Genomic DNA, 19,205 nt, shown 5'->3' with positions numbered 1-19,205 from the left:
AGGTGAAGTGACTGCCCTTGGCATCAAGGCAGCATTTGACCGAGTGTGGCACCAATGAGTCCCAGTAAAATTGAAGTCAATGGGAATCAGGGGGAAAACTCTCCAGTGGTTGGAGTCATACCTAGCACAAAGGAAGATGGTAGTGGTTGTTGGAGGCATATCATCTCAGCCCCAGGACATTGCTGCAGGAGTTCCTCAGGGCAGTGTCCTAGGCCCAACCATCTTCAGCTGCTTCATCAATGACCTTCCCTCCATCATAAGGTCAGAAATGGGGATGTTCGATGATGATTGCACAGTGTTCAGTTCCATTCGCAACCCCTCAAATAATGAAGCAGTCCAAGCCCACATGCAGCAAGACCTGGACAACATCCAGGCTTGGGCTGATAAGTGGCAAGTAACATTCGCGCCAGATAAGTGCCAGGCAACGACCATCTCCAACAAGAGAGAGTCTAACCATCTCCCCTTGACATTCAACGGTATTACCATCGCCAAATCCCCTATCATCAACATCCTGGGAGTCACCATTGACCAGAAACTTAACTGGACCAACCACATAAATACTGTGGCTACAAGAGCAGGTCAGAGGCTGGGTATTCTGCGGCGAGTGACTCACCTCCTGACTCCCCAAAGCCTTTCCACCATCTACAAGGCACAAGTCAGGAGTGTGATGGAATACTCTCCACCTGCCTGGATGAGTGCAGCTCCAACAACACTCAAGAAGCTCAACACCATCCAAGACAAAGCAGCTGGCATGATTGGCACCCCATCCACCACCCTAAACATTCACTCCCTTCACCACCAGCGCACTGTGGCTGCAGTGTGTACCATCCACAGGATGCACTGCAGCAACTCCCCAAGGCTTCCTCGACAGCACCTCCCAAACCCGCAACCTCTACCACCTAGAAGGACAAGGGCAGCAGGCACATGGGAACACCACCACCTGCACATCCCCCTCCAAATCACACACCATCCCGGCTTGGAAATATAACGCCATTCCTTCATCGTCGCTGGGTCAAAATCCTGGAACTCCCTTCCTAACAGCACTGTGGGAGAACCTTCACCACACGGACTGCAGCGGTTCAAGAAGGCGGCTCACCACCACCTTCTCAAGGGCAATTAGGGAAGGGCAATAAATGCTGGCCTTGCCAGCGACGCCCACATCCCATGAACGAATAAAAAAAAAGTGGCGCATATGGACTTTCAAAAGGCGTTTGATAAAGTGCCGCCTAATGGGCTTCAATCTTCATGACAAGCCTATGGAATAAAAGGGGCGGTAGCAGCATGGATACAGAATTGGCTAAGTGACAGGAAACAGAGTAGTGGCGAACGGTTGTTTTTTGAACTGGAGGGAGGTGTACAATGGTGTTCCCCAGGGGTTGGTACTGGGACCACTGCTTTTCTTGATATATATTAATGACTTGGACTTGGGTGTACAAAAGCACAATTTCAAACTTTGCAGATGACACAAAACTTGGAAGTGTAGTGAACAGTGAGGAGGACCGTGATAGACTTCAAGAGGATATAGACAGGCTGGTGGCGTAGGCGGACATGTGGCAGATGAAATTTAACAGAAAAAAGCGAGGTGATACATTTCCATAGGAAGAACGAGGAGAGGCAACATAAACTAAAGGATACAATTCTAAAAGGAGTACAGGAACAGAGAGATCTGGGGGTATATGTACACAAAACATTGAAGGTGGCAGGGCAGTTTGAGAAAGCGGTTAAAAAAGCATATGGGATCCTGGGTTTTATAAATATCACATCGTTCACCTGACGAAGGAGGAAGCCTCCGAAAGCTTGTGAATTTAAAATAAAATTGCTGGACTATAACTTGGTGTTGTAAAATTGTTTACAATTTATAAATAAAGGCATAGAGTACAAAAGCAAGGAGATCATGATGAATCTTTATAAAACACTGGTTTGGCCACAACTGGAGTATTGTGACCAGTTCTGGGCACCGCACTTTAGCAAAGATGTGAAGGCCTTAGGGAGGGTGCAGACGAGATTTACTAGAATGATTCCAGCGATGAGGGGCTTTAGTTACGTGGATAGACTGGAGAAGCTGGGGTTGTTCTCTGGAATAGAGGAGATTTGACAGAGGTATTTAAAATCATGAGGGGTCAAGACAGAATAGAGAGGAACTATTCCCATTGGCGGAAGGGTCAAGAACCAGAGGACATACATTTAAGGTGAATGGCAAAAGAACCAAAAGTGACATGAGGATAAACTTTTTTTTTAAAAACACAGTGAGTGGTTAGGATCTGGAATTCACTGCCAGAGTGGGTGGTGGAGGCAGATTCAATCTTGGCTTTCAAAAGGGAACTGGATAAGTACTTGAAAGGAAAAAATCTGAGGGCTACGGGGATAGGGTGGGGGAGTGGAACTCGATGGATTGCTCTTGCATAGAGCCGGCACGGAGTCGATGAGCCGAATGGCCTCCTTCCGTCCTGTAACCTTTCTATGATTCCATTGTTCGATTACAGTTTTGCCTGCCAATCTGATTCCAATCTACCTGGACCTGATCCATTCGCAACCCAAAGAAATTGGCCCTCCTCTAATTAAGAATTTTTACTCTAGATTGCTCCTTGTCCTTTTCCATAACTAAACTAAACCTTCTGATACTATGATCACTGTTCCCTAATTAAAGTATGCCTGTGAGGGAGAAGAGTTCTTTGAAAACGCATATAAAAACATGATGGGGAGGAGTGTGTTAACGATAATGTACATATACTTCTTTCATGTTTATAATCGTGCATTTTTCTTCTTAAAAAGAGACCATGATGTTTAAATCATAACTAAGGGAACCAAAAGGGCTTGCATTTATACAGCGCCTTTCATGACCACAGAACGTCCCAAAGCAACTTACAGCCAATGAAATACTTTTCAAGTGTAGTCACTGTTGTAATGCAGGGAAAATTAGGAAAATGCAAAGCAAGGTAATCACCCAATTACTCAGAGGTGCCAACTGAAATAGCAGGGCAACCCAAAAGGCTTCTCTTCCCAGAGGTTTTCCCCTGAATTGCTGAAATGCGTATTGGTTAAATTGTTATTTTTGGAATTTGTCAGCTGCTGTTGACAGCGTAGTCAATAGTGGAGGGTGAGGGGGCCATAGCAGCAACCTCCTCCTGAGGCCTGCAATCCTGATACACATGTATGTATTATCTCAGAGTGCAGACTAAAAGGTAGACTAATCTTTCTAATTTTTGGAAAGCTCCTTGTGACGCACAGTGCTCCGTCATCAAATGCTGTCGCTCTTCAACAAGCTACTAGCTGGTTAAAAGTCTGGGAGGAGGAGATGGAGCTGACAATGTTGAGGGTGCAATACTGAGCAAAGCAACATTTGTGAATGTGAATATGGCTGTCACCATTAGAAGGGTTTTATTGTGGACTATGTGGCTGGATTGTCATGTCACTTACATTGTTCACAAGTGGGGGGGGAAAAAAAAAAAAAGAGGGATTCTGAAAAGCATACAATTGACTATGGAGATTTTTGGTGTATATACTTTATGGACAGAAGATGATGGTAGGTCATCTTCTTGAACCACTGCAGTTCTTGTGCTGATAGCACTTCCACAATGGTGTTAGGTAGGGAATTCTAGGATTGTGGCCCAATGACAATGAAGAAGGAACGATATACGTCCAAGTCAGGATTGTGTGCGACATGGAGAGGAACATGGGAGGTGATGCGTTCTCATGACGTGGCTACTCTTGTCCTGGCTAGTAGAGTTCATGGGGCTGGTAGGTACTACTCAAGTAAGCTTGGAGAGTTACTGCAGTGCATCCTGTAGATTGTACATTCTCTCGTTACGGTGCACTGACGGTGGAAGGGCTGGATAATGAGTTCAGTGGCAGGGGCACCGATCAAGTGGACTGCTCTCTCAAACGGTATCAGGCTTCTTGAATGTCGTTGCAGCTGTACCCACCCAGGTGAGTGTTCAATATTCCATCACACTCCTGACTCAAGCCTTGTGGAGAGATCATGAGGATTCAGGAGGTGAGTCACTTGTCTCAGAGTACCCAGCTTCTGCCCCGCTCTTGTAGCCAACGTTGTTGATGTGGCTGATCCAGTAAAGTTTCTGGTCAATGGTGACCAAGATGTTGATAGTGGGGGATGTGATGATGGCAGTGCTGAAGGTCAAGGGAGATAATTATGCCTTTTTTTGTTGGAAATGGTCAATGCCTGGCACGAATGTTCCCTACCACTTGTCAGCCCAGGTTTGGATGTTGTCCAGGCCCTGTGGCATGGGTGGCTCCACTATCAGAGCAGTTGTGGATAAAGATGATCACTGTAGAATAATCAGCGAACAGCCCCACTCCTGACCATAAGACAGGGGGACGGTCATTGATAAAGCAGGCTAAGACCATTGGGGTGACGGCACTGAGGAACTCAGAATTCATTCATTATTATTTTCACAACATTTTCTCCATTTACACCAACCTAAATAAAATCTGGGTGGAATCAAGCTTAACCTCACTATAGTTGAGCTTCAGGCAGTTTGCTCACATTGAAATTTCCATTGTTAATGGCTTTGTTTAATCATGAACTGCAATATTAGCTGGACTATTTGGTGCGACAAAGCCCATATTCATTCAATTTATTTTGAATCCAAACTTAAAATATTATAATGTGGAGATGCCGGTGATGGACTGGGGTTGACAATTGTAAACAATTTTACAACACCAAGTTATAGTCCAGCAATTTTATTTTAAATTCACAAGCTTTCGGAGATTTTCTCCTTCCTCAGGCAAACATTTGCCTGAGGAAGGAGAAAATCTCCGAAAGCTTGTGAATTTAAAATAAAATTGCTGGACTATAACTTGGTGTTGTAAAATTGTTTAAAATATTATAGGCCATCTCAAAAGGTTAACCTATAGGATATATATTAATAGGTTGCTTTACAGAGTATAAGTCCTGGTTCAAATCTCAGGACATTTACACACTGATATGAAGCCTTTCTAAAAATGTAATAAGGAATCCATTAAAAAGTTTCCAGTCAGAACCTTATTTAGATATTCTATTTTTTCCCCAGGAAATCTATTTCACAAGTGGGTAAAAATTCCATTTTCATTTGTGCTGTCAGCAGGGTTTATGTTAATGGGTAAAGAAGTTTCTTCTAAATTCCCTATTGGATTATTAGTGACTATTTTATATTTATGACCTCTAGTTTTGGACTCCCCCACAAGTGGAAACATTTTCTCCACATCTACCCTATCAAACCCTTTCATTATCTTAAAGACCTCTATCAGGTCACCCCTCAGCCTTCTCTTTTCTAGAGAAAAGAGCCCCACCCTGTTCTGATAAGCATAAGCTTTCGTTAGAAGTTATTTGAGAAGCAGCTAGAAAGTGTGTTGCAGTGCAATGCAATGCAGGAGATAAGTGGGAGTTCACAAAATTCAAACAAAAACAATTAAAAACTTTTTTTTTAAAATGGTAAATGTTGAATGTCAAGACAAATTAAAAGATTACAGCAAGCACTAGAATTTAGTTCCTACATAAATTTTGGGAACCACAAACTCAAGATCACTATTGAGCTACTGAGGAGCACTCCAGTATGCAACATTAACAGCCCATAACCTACAAGGCTACGGACCAAGTGCTGGAAAGTCGGATTAGACATGATAGCTCTTTTTTGGCCGGCACAGGCAGGATGGGCCGAAAGGCCTCCTTCTGTGCTGTAAATTTCTATGATTCCATGATTAGACAGCCCACTTCTAGGAAAATGAAGACAAGTTCAGCGAGACTTTGCTCCCAGTGCTAAATGAGAGAATTGGGTTTATAGTGTTACTGCCCAACCTCTCCTTTGCACTCTTGTCTAGTGCAGCCGTACTGAATTTGCCTAATGGCATTATCTTTCTTTTGAAGAACTCCAGGTTTGTAAAGGCAGAGGTGACAGCGGGGGGCACCTCCATTAGCTTCTGTATCCTTGGAAGAAGTTTGGGGGGGGGGGGTGCGGGGGGCGAATTAGCCATGATTCTCTCTACTGACTGCTATTTAGGGACCCTTGTTAAGTCCACATGCTGCGGACAGGATTAGGTTCAGCTGATATCTTTGGGAGAGCCTATCAGCTTGCTGACACTTAGTGTACAGGCCCACACAAAACAAATGGCCACTTTGATACAGTAATGCCTGTGGAACTGTATCCAGTAAAAATCAATGTTTTCAGGAAAGGAAGAGGATCCTGTGGAGAAAATTGGAGGGGAGGGAGAAAACAGAAACCCCATATTCTATTATTTGAATGCACCAACAAAGTGCACTATTAGGTCATAGTTACTCAAAGTAAAATTACACAAGTGAAAATTAACATTATAATTTGGTCTGAAGTTTGTGAATCCAATTATTACTATTGATAAGGAGGATACTGAATAAAATATAAATTATTTGCTTACTCAGAAACCCACAATATCCATATTCTGGGCAACACCAACTTTTTGCTCTCCGACCAAATGAAGAATCACCCCCTAATGAAAGTCAGCCAAATAATACCGGATCAATCGAAAACATTTATGGTGGACAAGATGTACAGCAATTAACTATTTAGGTGCCTCACTGTCAACGTTCACATTCCACCCAGTCACAGTCAGGAAAATGTTGGCCAGCGACAACTTGCACCACTTGCAACAGCCACTCTCACAACAGTAAGATACAGCACAAAAAAAATTAGGAAAGATACAGGTGGAGCTTAGAGTCTCTTATTGACAGCAATGCAGACAGAGCGAGTGCATTCGTTAACAGGTTGCAGGTGTGGTTCATTGTACTGGATTGAAAAATGTCCAACAGGACCTTCTGTTAGTTTAAAACTAACAAATTCTAGCATGTGAAAAGATGTCGAAGTTGCACTTACGTATTAATGAGGTAGCTTAGATTTGATGACTACTTGCGTGTCAGTTCCTGAATGAAACCGCATAACTGGATAGCACATCGGGCAGGACACTAAAGACCTAAGTCCAAATCCAACCCAGACTGATAGGATCTTTGCAGAGACTTTCATCCTATCTGAAATTACTTTGGGTAGTCTTGACTCTGCTCCGAGTGAGCATGGGCCCAGTACAAAACTAGTGAAATGGATTGTTGCAGCACTGTAAATTGAATTTTACTCTGCGTTTAACTGCTACACCTAACCTGGGATTGCTCAATACTGGCATGGGTGCCCAAACTGCTAAGTGTTCCATTCACAGCAGCACAAAATTGACTAAAAACAAATTTAAAAGTTACTAAATTGGCAGGGAAGTCTTTAGAGTCAGTCCCTGAATGTAAATTAGCCCTTTAGCAGTAGTGGGGTTCGTGCAAATGGAAATGGGTCCACACATCCCCTTTAAAAAAAAGCTAAAAACAGCAGACTCTAAACAACTTCAAACGAATACATAGAGCAGTTCTCCAGTAATCCACTACCTGTGCCAATTCATTTTCACCACCGTAACTACACATTAATCATGATGGACGCCTTTTCTCATCCAAGCACAATAACACATGGATGCATAAAAAATTATTTCACTGGAGAGAACACACAAGAAACTCCCTTTTTATTTAATCATGAGTTTATAAAATTCTGATTTAAAAATCTCTCAAGTCAATACATTGCTGTGGCAAAGGCCTGCGGCAAATTCTCCAAAAAAGCAAAAGACTGCTCTCACTACATGGCAGCCATTCACTATGGAGCTTGTTTGCCAAGTGAAGATAATTAAATGAACCATTAATCTGCACTGAGAAGCGGATAGTCTAACAGTGTTCTGTGATTTAAACGCAAGTTATGGAGAGGCTAGAGCTTCCCTAAATTCAAAACAATTCATGATCTGGAAAACGAATGCTTTCAGCACTCCCTTTAAAAAGACTCACCAAGCACAATCCTCCATTATCCATTGGTTTTGTGCATGATAAAATTAATTCTAACTAGCCTTTTCAGTTACTTACTAGAAAATGCATGTTTGATGACCTTTTCACATCTGCCACTCTTACCCTTTGGCTATACTTAGTCTACTCTCGGTGAGGGGGTGGGAGATGCAAGGTAGCTGAAGAATTGAACACAACTGTGATTCAGGTATAGTCTGTCTAAGTCAAAAGTACAATTATTTTTAATCCAACGTAGTTCACCAATGCTTTAACAGTTACAGTGCGAGTGCACCAGCCTCCAGACGAACTTTGTTACTACAATAACCGTCCATGCTAAACTTCTATTGACACATGAATATGTACAGTGAAATCAATGTTTTTATACTTTTAAAACTTTAACTTTTAAATTTTTTTATGTTCTTACCTGTTGCAGTTTCTCGAATGGAGTCAACAGACTCATTGATATCACAAGATTGAATTTTTTCCATTGCAGCTTCTGTTTCTTTACACATTGTACAGATGTAGCATTCCTTTAGCGAAATGTCCTCTGTATTTTCCAAAGATTTGTCACATTCTATGTGAATCCATCTGGAGACCAGACCAGAAACACAGTTGCATGCTTTCAATACACACAAAATCATACACAGTGGGTCACAGCTACAGCGATGAACCTTCAAGTTTCCTGAGCCACACAGATCATAATAGTCCCAGATTCATTCACTGGACTGTTCTGGGTTAGCTGATCTCAGTTGGGTGCATGATAAAGGCATTACAATTAGCCTCAGGGCTTTTGTGTTATAAATAGGAACATCAGCCAGGGCATGTGCACGTGGACATCAGGTAAGGACAGGATCTGCTTCAGCTGTGATGTCCCCCAGTCAAATATTTTGCCAGCACTCACTTGAGCCTCACACAAGAATGGCCATTTTGGCAAGATACTGGAAGGCACCCATAGAACCATACCTCAACATACAGTCAAACTATTCTGGGGTAAGGAGGCCGGGGTGGGAGCGGGGAGAAGAGAATGAGACAAATAAATTGGTGATGAAATGGTAGGGCAATGAATGTTGCAGTCAAATAAAGAAACACTGAAAAATTACACGAACAAATTAACATGGAATCAAAATGGACAATAAATTTAGCTCTCAAGTTTCCAATCAAGTCAGCTTGCACTCAGGTACAAGAGCCTAGGTTACAAATTCACTGCTCTGCAGCAGGTTATGAATGAAGAACATACATAACAGAATTCAATACAGACTCTAATGAAATGGTTGCAAATTGTCACTCAAGTCAAATGATTAACAAATAAAAACCTTAAAAGGGAATCAGGAGGAGAGTTACCCAGAGCTACTCTGGCTCACCTCAGTGGCAGACTAACAGGAACTCTGGCAATATATCAACTGTCCAAATCGCTCAACTTGGAAATAGTGTTTGCTGCAAGTTATCTTTTGTGGGGGTATAGAAAAAAACAGGCAAGAAGACAAGGAAACATTAATTCTTAAAGGATAAAAAAAAGCCATTCTCCTGTGTATTTTCAACATGGATAGACTGAGGTGACCACTTACTCCAGTCCACCTACAGTCTGTCCCTAAGGCAGCATGTCCAACTGAGTCTCCACAGTGAGTTATCAATGTCAACCTAAAGATGATCAAAAGCAGTCAAATGGAGGGGTTCAACAATTTAAAAACAAATTCCTTTTTTCCTCTTTGTAAAACAATCCTCTGAGGAAGACTGAGAGCAGGCAAGCATATAATCTGATTACATATACAACACATGTCTCTTTTAAATGAGCAGCTCTCCACTTGCTGATCACTGAATGTACCTATTTCTGTTGCAAGTTGTTTGACACGTGGGTGAAATACCTGCTTCCAAATGGAAGAACCAGACTCCATTCCAAATGGGATAAAAATTCAAGTTCAAACCTGCAGTTTCCTGACAAATCAGTGAGCTATACTGAGGCAAAAGGTAAGTTCTAACGACAAGAGCATTTTCCTCAACGTTGCACTTTCACGGCAACCACAACTGAAAGAACCTCCAGCAACACAATATGCTAGTGAAGAGTTAATGACTAATCACCAACACTATAGATCAAGGTGCCTCCATCCCATTAGTACAATAATGATCCTTTTAGTGGGGCTGCATTACAGAAGTTATCCAAAGAATAATGAAATATTAATCAACAGGGTTCAACAGAGCAATAAAAACACAACGTCTGGCTTTATTGTGTCCAGACAGCAGCTGTTCCTCTTTAATAGTTAAACCAAGGCATTCATATTACAGAAGTGGTTACTTGCATAAATCATGTCCAAAATCATGGGTGATGAGGGCACTTAATGGACAGAAAGGATAGAAGCGAAGAAAGACCCTGATGTACATGGAAGGAGAAAGAGAAAAAAAAAGACAATTGGAAAATGAAAACAGATCCTGCAAGTCAGAAATGAAGAATAACTTAGATTTTTAGGGCTTTGCCTGATACTTTTCTTGCGCCCAATGCAAAGTGAGCTCTTGCCCTACGTACTGCAGTGCGGCTTGATACGCACAATATCAGGTGATAGAGTGTTGTCCAGAGGTCAAACAGAAACCATTATTATTGTAATTAGTTCATCGAATTGACAGCAGGCTCCTTGTGTTTGGGGTCTTTAGATAGCAGAAGAATAAACACCATCAGACCGTGCGAGTTAGGCTTCAAACTACAAATCACGCTGATACATTGAAGGAAAAAGTAGACAGCAGCAGCAGATCAATACAACAGATTTCACCCAAGAACAGGACTTTTAATTTCCACCTCCTGAATATATATAAAAACAACATTTTAACTCTCTTCGTAATACAAAACGTGGACCAGAACCCATCAACATTTAACTTATACGTGAAGTTAAGTGGATCTTGATGGATTCAGAAGACCTGAAGAGCTGGTACAAAGTAGCCAAATATACCTCTCTGCCAGGATAAGAGGCTGCCAGTGCATTCCTAACCCTAGAGACACCCTGTGGGACCTCCTCCGCTAGCAAAAGTAGAGAATTACTGATGCTACCACAGTACAATTTTAAACTGAATTACAACTCAAAGCATCATAAGTCGTTGAGTACCACCAATGTAAACACCTCTGATTTTGAATGATCTACATGCAGGTAGATTTTTCAAATCAATCCATTATTAAATGCTCCAACTACTCAACACTGAACTCAATGACGTACAGATGGACGAGGTCAGCTAAGCAGGCAATACTTAAAGCAGCAGGCAATAAATGGATGGTCATAATGTGACGGCAAAGGACAGAATGTGAACAGAAAGAAACAAAAGAAAATTACATACGCTATAGGCCATCTTTTACGATGCTGTGGTTATAACTACCGAGTCAGTGTAATCTCAAGCAATACAGCTCCTTACCTTTTACACATCTGGCACTGCAGCATATCCTTCTGGGAGTCTTGATGGCAGGTCTTGCCACAGAGTGGACAGGACAGGCTGTGGTCTTGTTGCTGGTAACAACTAGCACAAAGTGAACAGTTGTGGTGCCAATGAGTGCTGGTCCGTGTGCCACAGTCAACACATACCCTGCAATTCTGAAGTAAAAAAGGTGAGAGTTGAACCCTTATGTCTGTGACGTACAACAAAAATACAGACAACCAAATAACGAAGACAATTAATGGTCCAATCTGACAAGGGTGTTTATAAATAATTTTTTTTAAAAACTGGAAATCTGAAACAAAAACAGTAAATTATAGAAGTACACAAAGCAGTCTGCATCTGTAACCAGAAAAGACAAGGTTTTTTTCTCTTTGCAGATGCTGACTAATTTGTTATTTTATTTCCAGCATTTTCTGCTATTGTTTAAGATGACTTATGCAACCTCAGGAATTATCTGACTTCCAGGTACTTTCAAAGGATTTTGTTGGAAAATTTTTTTTTTGATGAATTCTCATGAGCATAGAAATCAGACCGTGGCAGCATGTTATATGGCACCATTGGCTTTCACATAATTACTATTTGTAGATTTGCTGTCTTGTGAATACTGAAGGGTTCTTGGGATTGGTTTGTAGACTACACTGAGGATGGCACTGGTGAAAGAATGATGGATGTAAAGGTAGGCAAGTCAGGGCATTGCAACGGGCTACACTGAGGCCAGTATGAGCAAGTCAGGAACATTGTTAGGAAAGGTTCATTCAGGAGCTGGCATGTGACATTAAGGCCCATAGTGGATGAGAGTCCAAAGGTTGTTGTATGAAGTCTGAACAATAATGAAAATGTGAGAATGAGAAATGAAGAAATACCCTTCAAGTCTGTCCATCTCATCCAGTCCTTTCGGTCCACATTTGAGATCCAAAGAGACCATTTTTACCTCCTTCCGGCCTGCTGACATGTTTGTATTAATCTACTAAACACTAAGTACAGCGTTCACTGTGCTAAGTGGCAGTCTATTCCATAATTATCTAAACAGGTGTAGGGTTTGAAGATTTGATATACATTGAGCAATTTCATGCAATTTAAGTTGTTTTTGTGTGTGTGAGGAGGGAGAGGTTGATGTTTGAACTCTCATATTGGTGCTAGAAAGTGACCAGAAACTTTTTGCATCTTTGAAATCCAATGCTAGCATCAAAAGCTTACAGGTCAGCATCAAAGTAAAGCTCTGGTTCCACAGTATCCAACCTCAGAATAGCAGCACCCCCACTACAACAGAAGAATTTTCTGCTTTCCATTTCAGTCATGCTTAGACGCCCCTGAGCCAGACTGCCATTTAGTGCCAAATTATCAAATTACGAGCAATTTTGTGATGTAGACTTGCACCCAAGTCAAATTGTTAACTGGCTAGAGTTTTACTTGTACAGCATGCTTCAGACCTATTGGTGGTAGGAGGTACATTTCAGAGGGCTATATGGGGAACTGCAGGCACAAACTCACATTGCTTCTGGGGACAAGGCTCGCTGGTGTGATGCTGCAGTGATTGACAGGTGCTCCTGTGTTTACAGCATATGCCAAAAACTATTACTGAAGCACTGTACCTGAAAATTGGAGGAAAAAATAACACTGACAGAGACATGAGCAGGAGACATGAAAGGAAGGCCAGTTTCAGCCTAAAGGTATACCTATAGTAAGTACTGTTAGCACTTCTGAGGATTTCACCATCCAAAATCAAAAATATAGGATACAATTTAATTTATTCCATGAACTAAGCAAAATTTTTTCTTTTGCATTTCTATGCTGTTATTTTTCTTTTTAAATATTCAATCATTTGTGCAAATCTTACACTGAAGAAAAGGATCCTGTGTTGTAAAAGCTAGAAATGTTTTTAGTACTCAAGTTAAAAAGAAACAAGGCTAGTAACGTGTGCACAATGGTACTCTTAATAAACTGCACTAATCAGAGAATAGTGGGGACATGGTTTCAAACCAACAATACCCATGCTGAGTTACCAATTTTAGCTAGATCACTATTAAATACAACCAAGTGGATACCATCTGCTTGCCCAAAGGGTTGAAGAGCATAGTTGGAGAAATGTATTACTTTTGCACAACTCCTAGCAGATAAATCACAACACAAACAAAAGGCATTTTTTTGCTCAAAGTGCAGGCATCACCAAGGCTAAATAAAAAAGAACATGAGGCAAATCAGGAAGAGCTGACATCAAGCTTGGGTTTTAAAAACATGAAGACTGTAGGGGGGAGGGGGGGGGGGGGGGGGGGAGAAAAGACTGATTACAGGAGTCACAGGTCACGCTGCTGTGATGTCCTGTGAATAAATAAGTTTGAATAGGAGACCAGGTTTGCTTTCTCTTAACATTCTTCTTGCTGGCCTCCCCAGCTCTACCTGCACAAACTGCAACTCATGCAAAACTCTGCCAGCCCATATTCTACATTGTATACCCATCACCCCTGTCCTCGCCAACCTTCATTGGCTCCATTATTTAATGCATGAACTTGAAACCTGTAATATGGTTATGATCTTTAATGCCACAAACTTCTCTGGCCCTGAATCCCAGCTTGTACCCTCTGCTTCTCACATTGTAGCAGAGTCTTCAGAATTTTCTTCCTAAACTTCTTTGCTTGTCTGCTTTTTCCAGTCTCAAGTCTCTTTGACCATGCCTTCAGTCACTTCCCCAATTTCTCTCCCCCTCCCCAGCCCCCATAGGACACTTTGTGAAAGACACTATATAAATGTAAGTTGTTATTGTAGAAGATCATGTGATTAGTCCAGAATGATTAACCAACTCATGCCTGGCAGCCCATTCTTCACCCCTCGTAGTGTGGCAAATACTGTACAAGTACACTTAGTGCTAAGAAATGGCTTCAAGCTAACAGATCCTAAGAAGTGAGGAACAGGTTCGGCCAGCGGGAAAATACGTCAGAGGCAGGCATGAGCCAAAAACAGGGAGCAACGGGTTGGGAGTGGCATGTGTCACTTCGGGTTGTGCCAGAGTCCTAGGCCCCCCATCAGCAGCCTCAAAAGGTAAAATTTAAAAGACTTAAATTTCATGGGCCAGTTCAAATATTTGGAATAAGTTTTTGAAAAATGTCCACTTTTTAAAAATGTTTGCATGTTATAGATTATATTTTAAACTGGTCATAATGAAGAAGCTGAGGGGGGAAAAGTGGTGGCCAAAATGCTGGTTACAAACAGGAAGTGTCCACTATCGCACCAAATTTCCAAACATTTTTCAACAGCTCTCTCCCTTTATCAAGTTTCCCATGTACTTTACAAAATCTACTGACTCATTCTATTTTCCAGTTAATCAGGATTTTAATGGCTTACTACCTCTAGAGGCGTGAAATTCAAACAGTGAACCGATTTAAACAGCTTGGAAGTAGTCGGGAAGAGGCTGCCTAGCCGTTAAAATTGGGCGCAGGAGTCAGTTGCTGGGGACTAGAGGGAACGGTCCCCAGCACTAAGTTAAGTCTTTGGGAGGAGGAGGAGGAGGAGGAGGAAGGGGAATCTGACAGGGTTCATGCTCGGCAGAGGGGATCCCAGGGCAGGGGAGGCCCAAGGTTTCCTTGTGGGGCCCTAAGGAGTACTCGTGCTCGTTCTGGCCCACAAGTAAAAATGTTTTTAAAACTTTTTTTAAAAAATATAAAAACTTACCTTTCTGGGCCTCTTTTGGCCCTGGATCCACTTCCTGACAGCTTTGGCTTGGCTGGGAAGCCACCACTTCTCCCAGCTTAGGCCTCAGATTAGAATTGCAATTGGGCACCAATGACGTCACTGGATCTCAATCTGCATATCGAAACAAGGACACCGCTAGCTTCAGGCGACTCTCCTTGCCATCAGTGGGGGTGCAGTTAAAATGGATGGGAAGACAGTGAATAAGTTGCTTGCTCCATTTTAACTGCATGGTTTCTGCTGGGCTTGTGGGGGTGGGGGGGGGGGAAGAGAGGGTTAAAATCCCCCCCATAAGTTCAGATAGAAAATCAGTGGGACAGCTAGCCAAGGCCCATACTTTTGACCCCGAAAATAAAAGGAAGAGCATTGAAGTAGGGGAGGGAGTGGGAAGAGAAGCTTCTATTATATATTATAATCTAAAAATTTACCAATTTCTTTCGACTGTTTTCAGAAACCTCACAAGCATTTATCAATTTTTGTTGTGTCAGATGCAATGTTAACAATCCAAATGAGTAGAGATTTTAAAACAGATTAAAATCATCACTCACTTTACACCTCCAGCCATTTGTAGGTATTGACTCGATTGCTGGTTGGAGACAAAACGTATGATACCCTTTGTCACAGATGTCACAAACCAACATTTTGCTGTCATCACCTGGATGCCTGAAAGGATACAAAATGATAAAATGAAAAACAGGTTCGAACTATGATTTCAAGGCTTGCAGAGAATCCCGGTCTTCAAACCCTCACAGGGGATGAAGCAGACCAAACCAATCTTACGCTGTATATTTACCTCACAGCACTGCCGACAACAACCCCAACTTCAGTTGAAGTCCTAAAAAGGTAAGCAAGGATCAGAGGCCTTCCTAACAAAGGTTATTTTCACCATTAGCTCTGGATGCAGTGGCACCGCCTTTCTAGCCATTGATGGACTGAGCCTACCCCACACAGGCCTGCACTGTGGTTTTCTGCTTGCGAGCCTGTACACACCTTTGCCAGCCATTGGGAGAGGAACTGCAGCAAGCAAATATAAAAAATGAACTGCAACTTAAAAACTTTGCACGTGCAGTGGATTCTCTATATTCCACAATTACAGAATTTGTTCTGCAAAATGAAGTGGTTCTGCATTATAAATATGCACTGGGTTACTTATGTCATTTACTGAATCTATATCGCACACTTGCAATGAAACATCTTCCATAGTCCAACCCAAAATAAAGCAATCAATTAGCTGTCCCAGTCTTAATATAGCAGAGAAATCTAAACTTTTCCCTGAAAACGCTAGTTGTATTACATTCTTAACTGCAAATAGCATCAGCCCTGGACTCAGTATTTTTTTTACCAGACTTTTGAGCTTTAGTACTAATGCGCAATTCTAAAAGAAACAAAAAAAAATGAAAACCTGCAGCAAAGTTGCTATTTTTCATCAAAACTCTTGTCTGAAGTGCATGTTCCTTGGTGAAAACAGACAAGGCTACTCAAACAAAGGACTACACTTATACTTTTATTTTATGCAATGTCACATATTAAGACCAAAGTAATTGAGGGCGAACAGTCCTGCATCCACATTTTCTGCAGATCAGTACTTATTGACCGCATCATAGAGAAATAAGTGACAAATGAGAAGCTCTGTAAGCTGCAGATAACAAAAAGCACATATTCCTAACATTACATCCTTACTACTATAGGTACAAATAATTTTCTGCAGCATGGAATTTGAGTTTCAATGACTACAGAAGCTTGGAAATTGCAGAATGAATACAGAAGAGTTTGAACATTAAAATAAAGCAATATATTTTCCTTTGTACAGAGTTAAAGAAACATTCCTTTACTAAAGTATTATAAACCAAGGACTTCAGCAAAATAATTTTTCTTGAACTTTACACACAGGAAGATTTATTTGTATTTTACTACATTTCCAATATTTGTAACTTCGAGCTAATTGGCTCCGTTGCCCTACATTTTACTTCAAGTCTCACAATTACATCATTTACGATGTTACAAAAATCTTGCCCTTAAAAAGTATCGCCATCTTAATCCTTAAAAACTTGCACCACATAAAATGGAAGGCTCTAATGTGGATCTTACCTGCAGGTCTGGCAGATTTTGCATTCTGGGCACTGCCACCCAGCCCGTTTCAAAGGGGTCACAACTATGTCGAGGCATGCTCCGTGATAATGCTGTCCACAGCTAGTGCAGAAAAGCTGGTCTAGAAGTTCCCCTGGGCTATCACAAACAGCACAATTTGTTTCTTCCTTGGCTGAGGAACAAAATATTAACAAAAATTACTTGAGTGCCATTCAAAGATAAAATGAGCTGAAGCAACAGGAAGTTGAGGTCACTTCCATTTCAGTGGTTACCTGCTGCACTCAAGTCATGAACAAGGATGTGTACGAGTCCCTGTATTTGAAAGCTTTTTAATAAATGCAACTACCTCAGAACTCAACATTTGACAACTTCTCCCTCCTCAACACATCAAAAGAGAAAGTCACAGGTGCCTATTTCTCAGCTTTAATTGGCCGATTTTTGTTGGTTCACAGTCCAGTTTCCAGACATTGTGTGAACATTGACCAAGAAAAAAATACTAGGTTTCCCCTGGTGGCTCAGCAAATAAATGCATCACCTGTACTTATATTGAGTTATAGAGAAAAGTGTGGGGGGGGTTTCCCAGATATAACCCTTGGTCTGTGCTTAATCAGCTGGTGTGGTATGTATGAGATGTTAATTGACGTCAGTATTTCCCAGTTTGGAGATTTGGAAAGAGAAAGAAGAAAATCAGTCTGGATTTCCATTTCTGTTCCCTATCCAGTGACTTTTATTGGAAGGAATGGATTGTGTGTTCATGTTGGATGAGGATATGATGGGTCTCCGCTGGGATATTTCCTAAGGTCAATAAGATGCGAACATTCATTGTCTAATTGCACACATGAAGCATGGTTACTTTGGTGAGGCTCTAGAGAGCTGCCAACATATGTAGAACATTACTTTAGTGTGTCGATGCCTTCATAGAGAACAGCGAATTTAACAAAAAAGATACTGTCCAGCTCAGGCTGCTTGAACTGTGGCTCCCAATGGGTAGAACAAGGAACAGCATCAATAATAATCACAAAAAAGTCCATTACCCAGATTACACCTAGGAAGGTATGCGGCTTTTTGGGAGGAGGTAGGGAAGTAATAAAGTAGTCAATAAATTAAGTAATAAAATAAAGCACCAGGTTGGAGCAAAAGTCGAAGACCAGATTTGCCGCTATGACAATGTCCTCAATGCCGCGCTGCCATTTGCATCAGGCTTCAAGCAGCAACGCAATGATGGGGAATTTAAAAGTTAGGAGTAAATTATTTGCGGTCAGTTTTGGCCGAGTCCCGACAGACAAAATTGGATGACCTCAAAATGATTTTTTTGGGGGGGTGGGGGAATAATGAACCCGCCGCCACCACCATTGGCACCATGCTAATAACACAATTCTTCAAAAGAATAAAAAGAAGCAATCTTGTCAAAACCTGCAGTCAATTTTCATTACATACATAAAATCACATCAAGAGTTGGATCAAATGACAGATTTAGATTTTAAAAGTTGTTTACGTTGAATGTCATATGTCCTAGAATGCAAATCACAGTTTGGAAACCTTCACATCTGGAACAGTTGCACTCACATCTTTCAGGAGCCTGGTCAATATGTTCTGGGCAGAGGAGAGTGAGGGTCCTGATATCCTGAAATGTACCAGCTCCAGCTGCACATGGATAGTGGTACAACTGATTACACTTCACTTCTGAGCATTTGATGGTGGCTCCGAGGTGCTTACAGTACGCACAATGCTGAAATGAAGTAAACACAAGGATTCATTTTTTAAAAAGTTAATTTAAATAAAGAATACTTTGCAATAATTACAAGGCATCCTCATTCATCTTACAAAGGGTGCGCGCGCACACGCGTGCACACACAATCATTTTGTTTCAAGATAAAAGCTATTTACTTAACCATGACCACAGAAGATTCACCAATAAAATATTCTAACGTAAAATGGATCAGCTCTAAAAATGGGCTGGAAAATCTATTATTTTTAAACTCTAACAATCCATGTTGAGTACTAGTGCTGAATAAAAGATTCTGAGTACTAATAAGTATGCCATGTAGAAGTTTGCTTTTGCTTTTAAGTGTGATAAAGAAGTTCAATAAATGTGTCAATAATTAAGTGTGGCATAAAGGGGAGGGGGATAAACCTGGTAACTACAAGTTAATCAGTCTAACGTCAATGGTGGTAAAACTTCTAGAGACCATTG

At 41.3% G+C, this 19,205-nt stretch overlaps 1 protein-coding gene across 10 annotated transcripts in view; it reads right to left on the bottom strand.

Annotated features, from left to right (window-relative positions):
- The window catches only part of kmt2ca (lysine (K)-specific methyltransferase 2Ca), a 424,137-nt gene that overhangs the window by 205,360 nt on the left and 199,572 nt on the right, over window positions 1-19,205 (bottom strand). For all 10 annotated transcript variants that reach the window (XM_068008355.1, XM_068008384.1, XM_068008402.1 and 7 more), the window contains exons 8-12: window positions 18,578-18,740; window positions 17,012-17,183; window positions 15,472-15,586; window positions 11,219-11,394; window positions 8,253-8,416 (exon numbers count right to left, since the gene is read on the bottom strand). In XM_068008355.1, the coding sequence (XP_067864456.1) occupies window positions 8,253-8,416; window positions 11,219-11,394; window positions 15,472-15,586; window positions 17,012-17,183; window positions 18,578-18,740 (790 nt within the window). The remainder of the gene's footprint in view (window positions 1-8,252; window positions 8,417-11,218; window positions 11,395-15,471; window positions 15,587-17,011; window positions 17,184-18,577; window positions 18,741-19,205) is intronic.

Source organism: Heptranchias perlo, chromosome 2, assembly GCF_035084215.1.
Source record: "Heptranchias perlo isolate sHepPer1 chromosome 2, sHepPer1.hap1, whole genome shotgun sequence".
Classification (NCBI taxonomy): Eukaryota; Metazoa; Chordata; class Chondrichthyes; order Hexanchiformes; family Hexanchidae; genus Heptranchias; species Heptranchias perlo.
The sequence above is the reverse complement of the archived record's forward strand: the minus strand, read 5'-3'. Positions and strand labels throughout refer to the sequence as shown.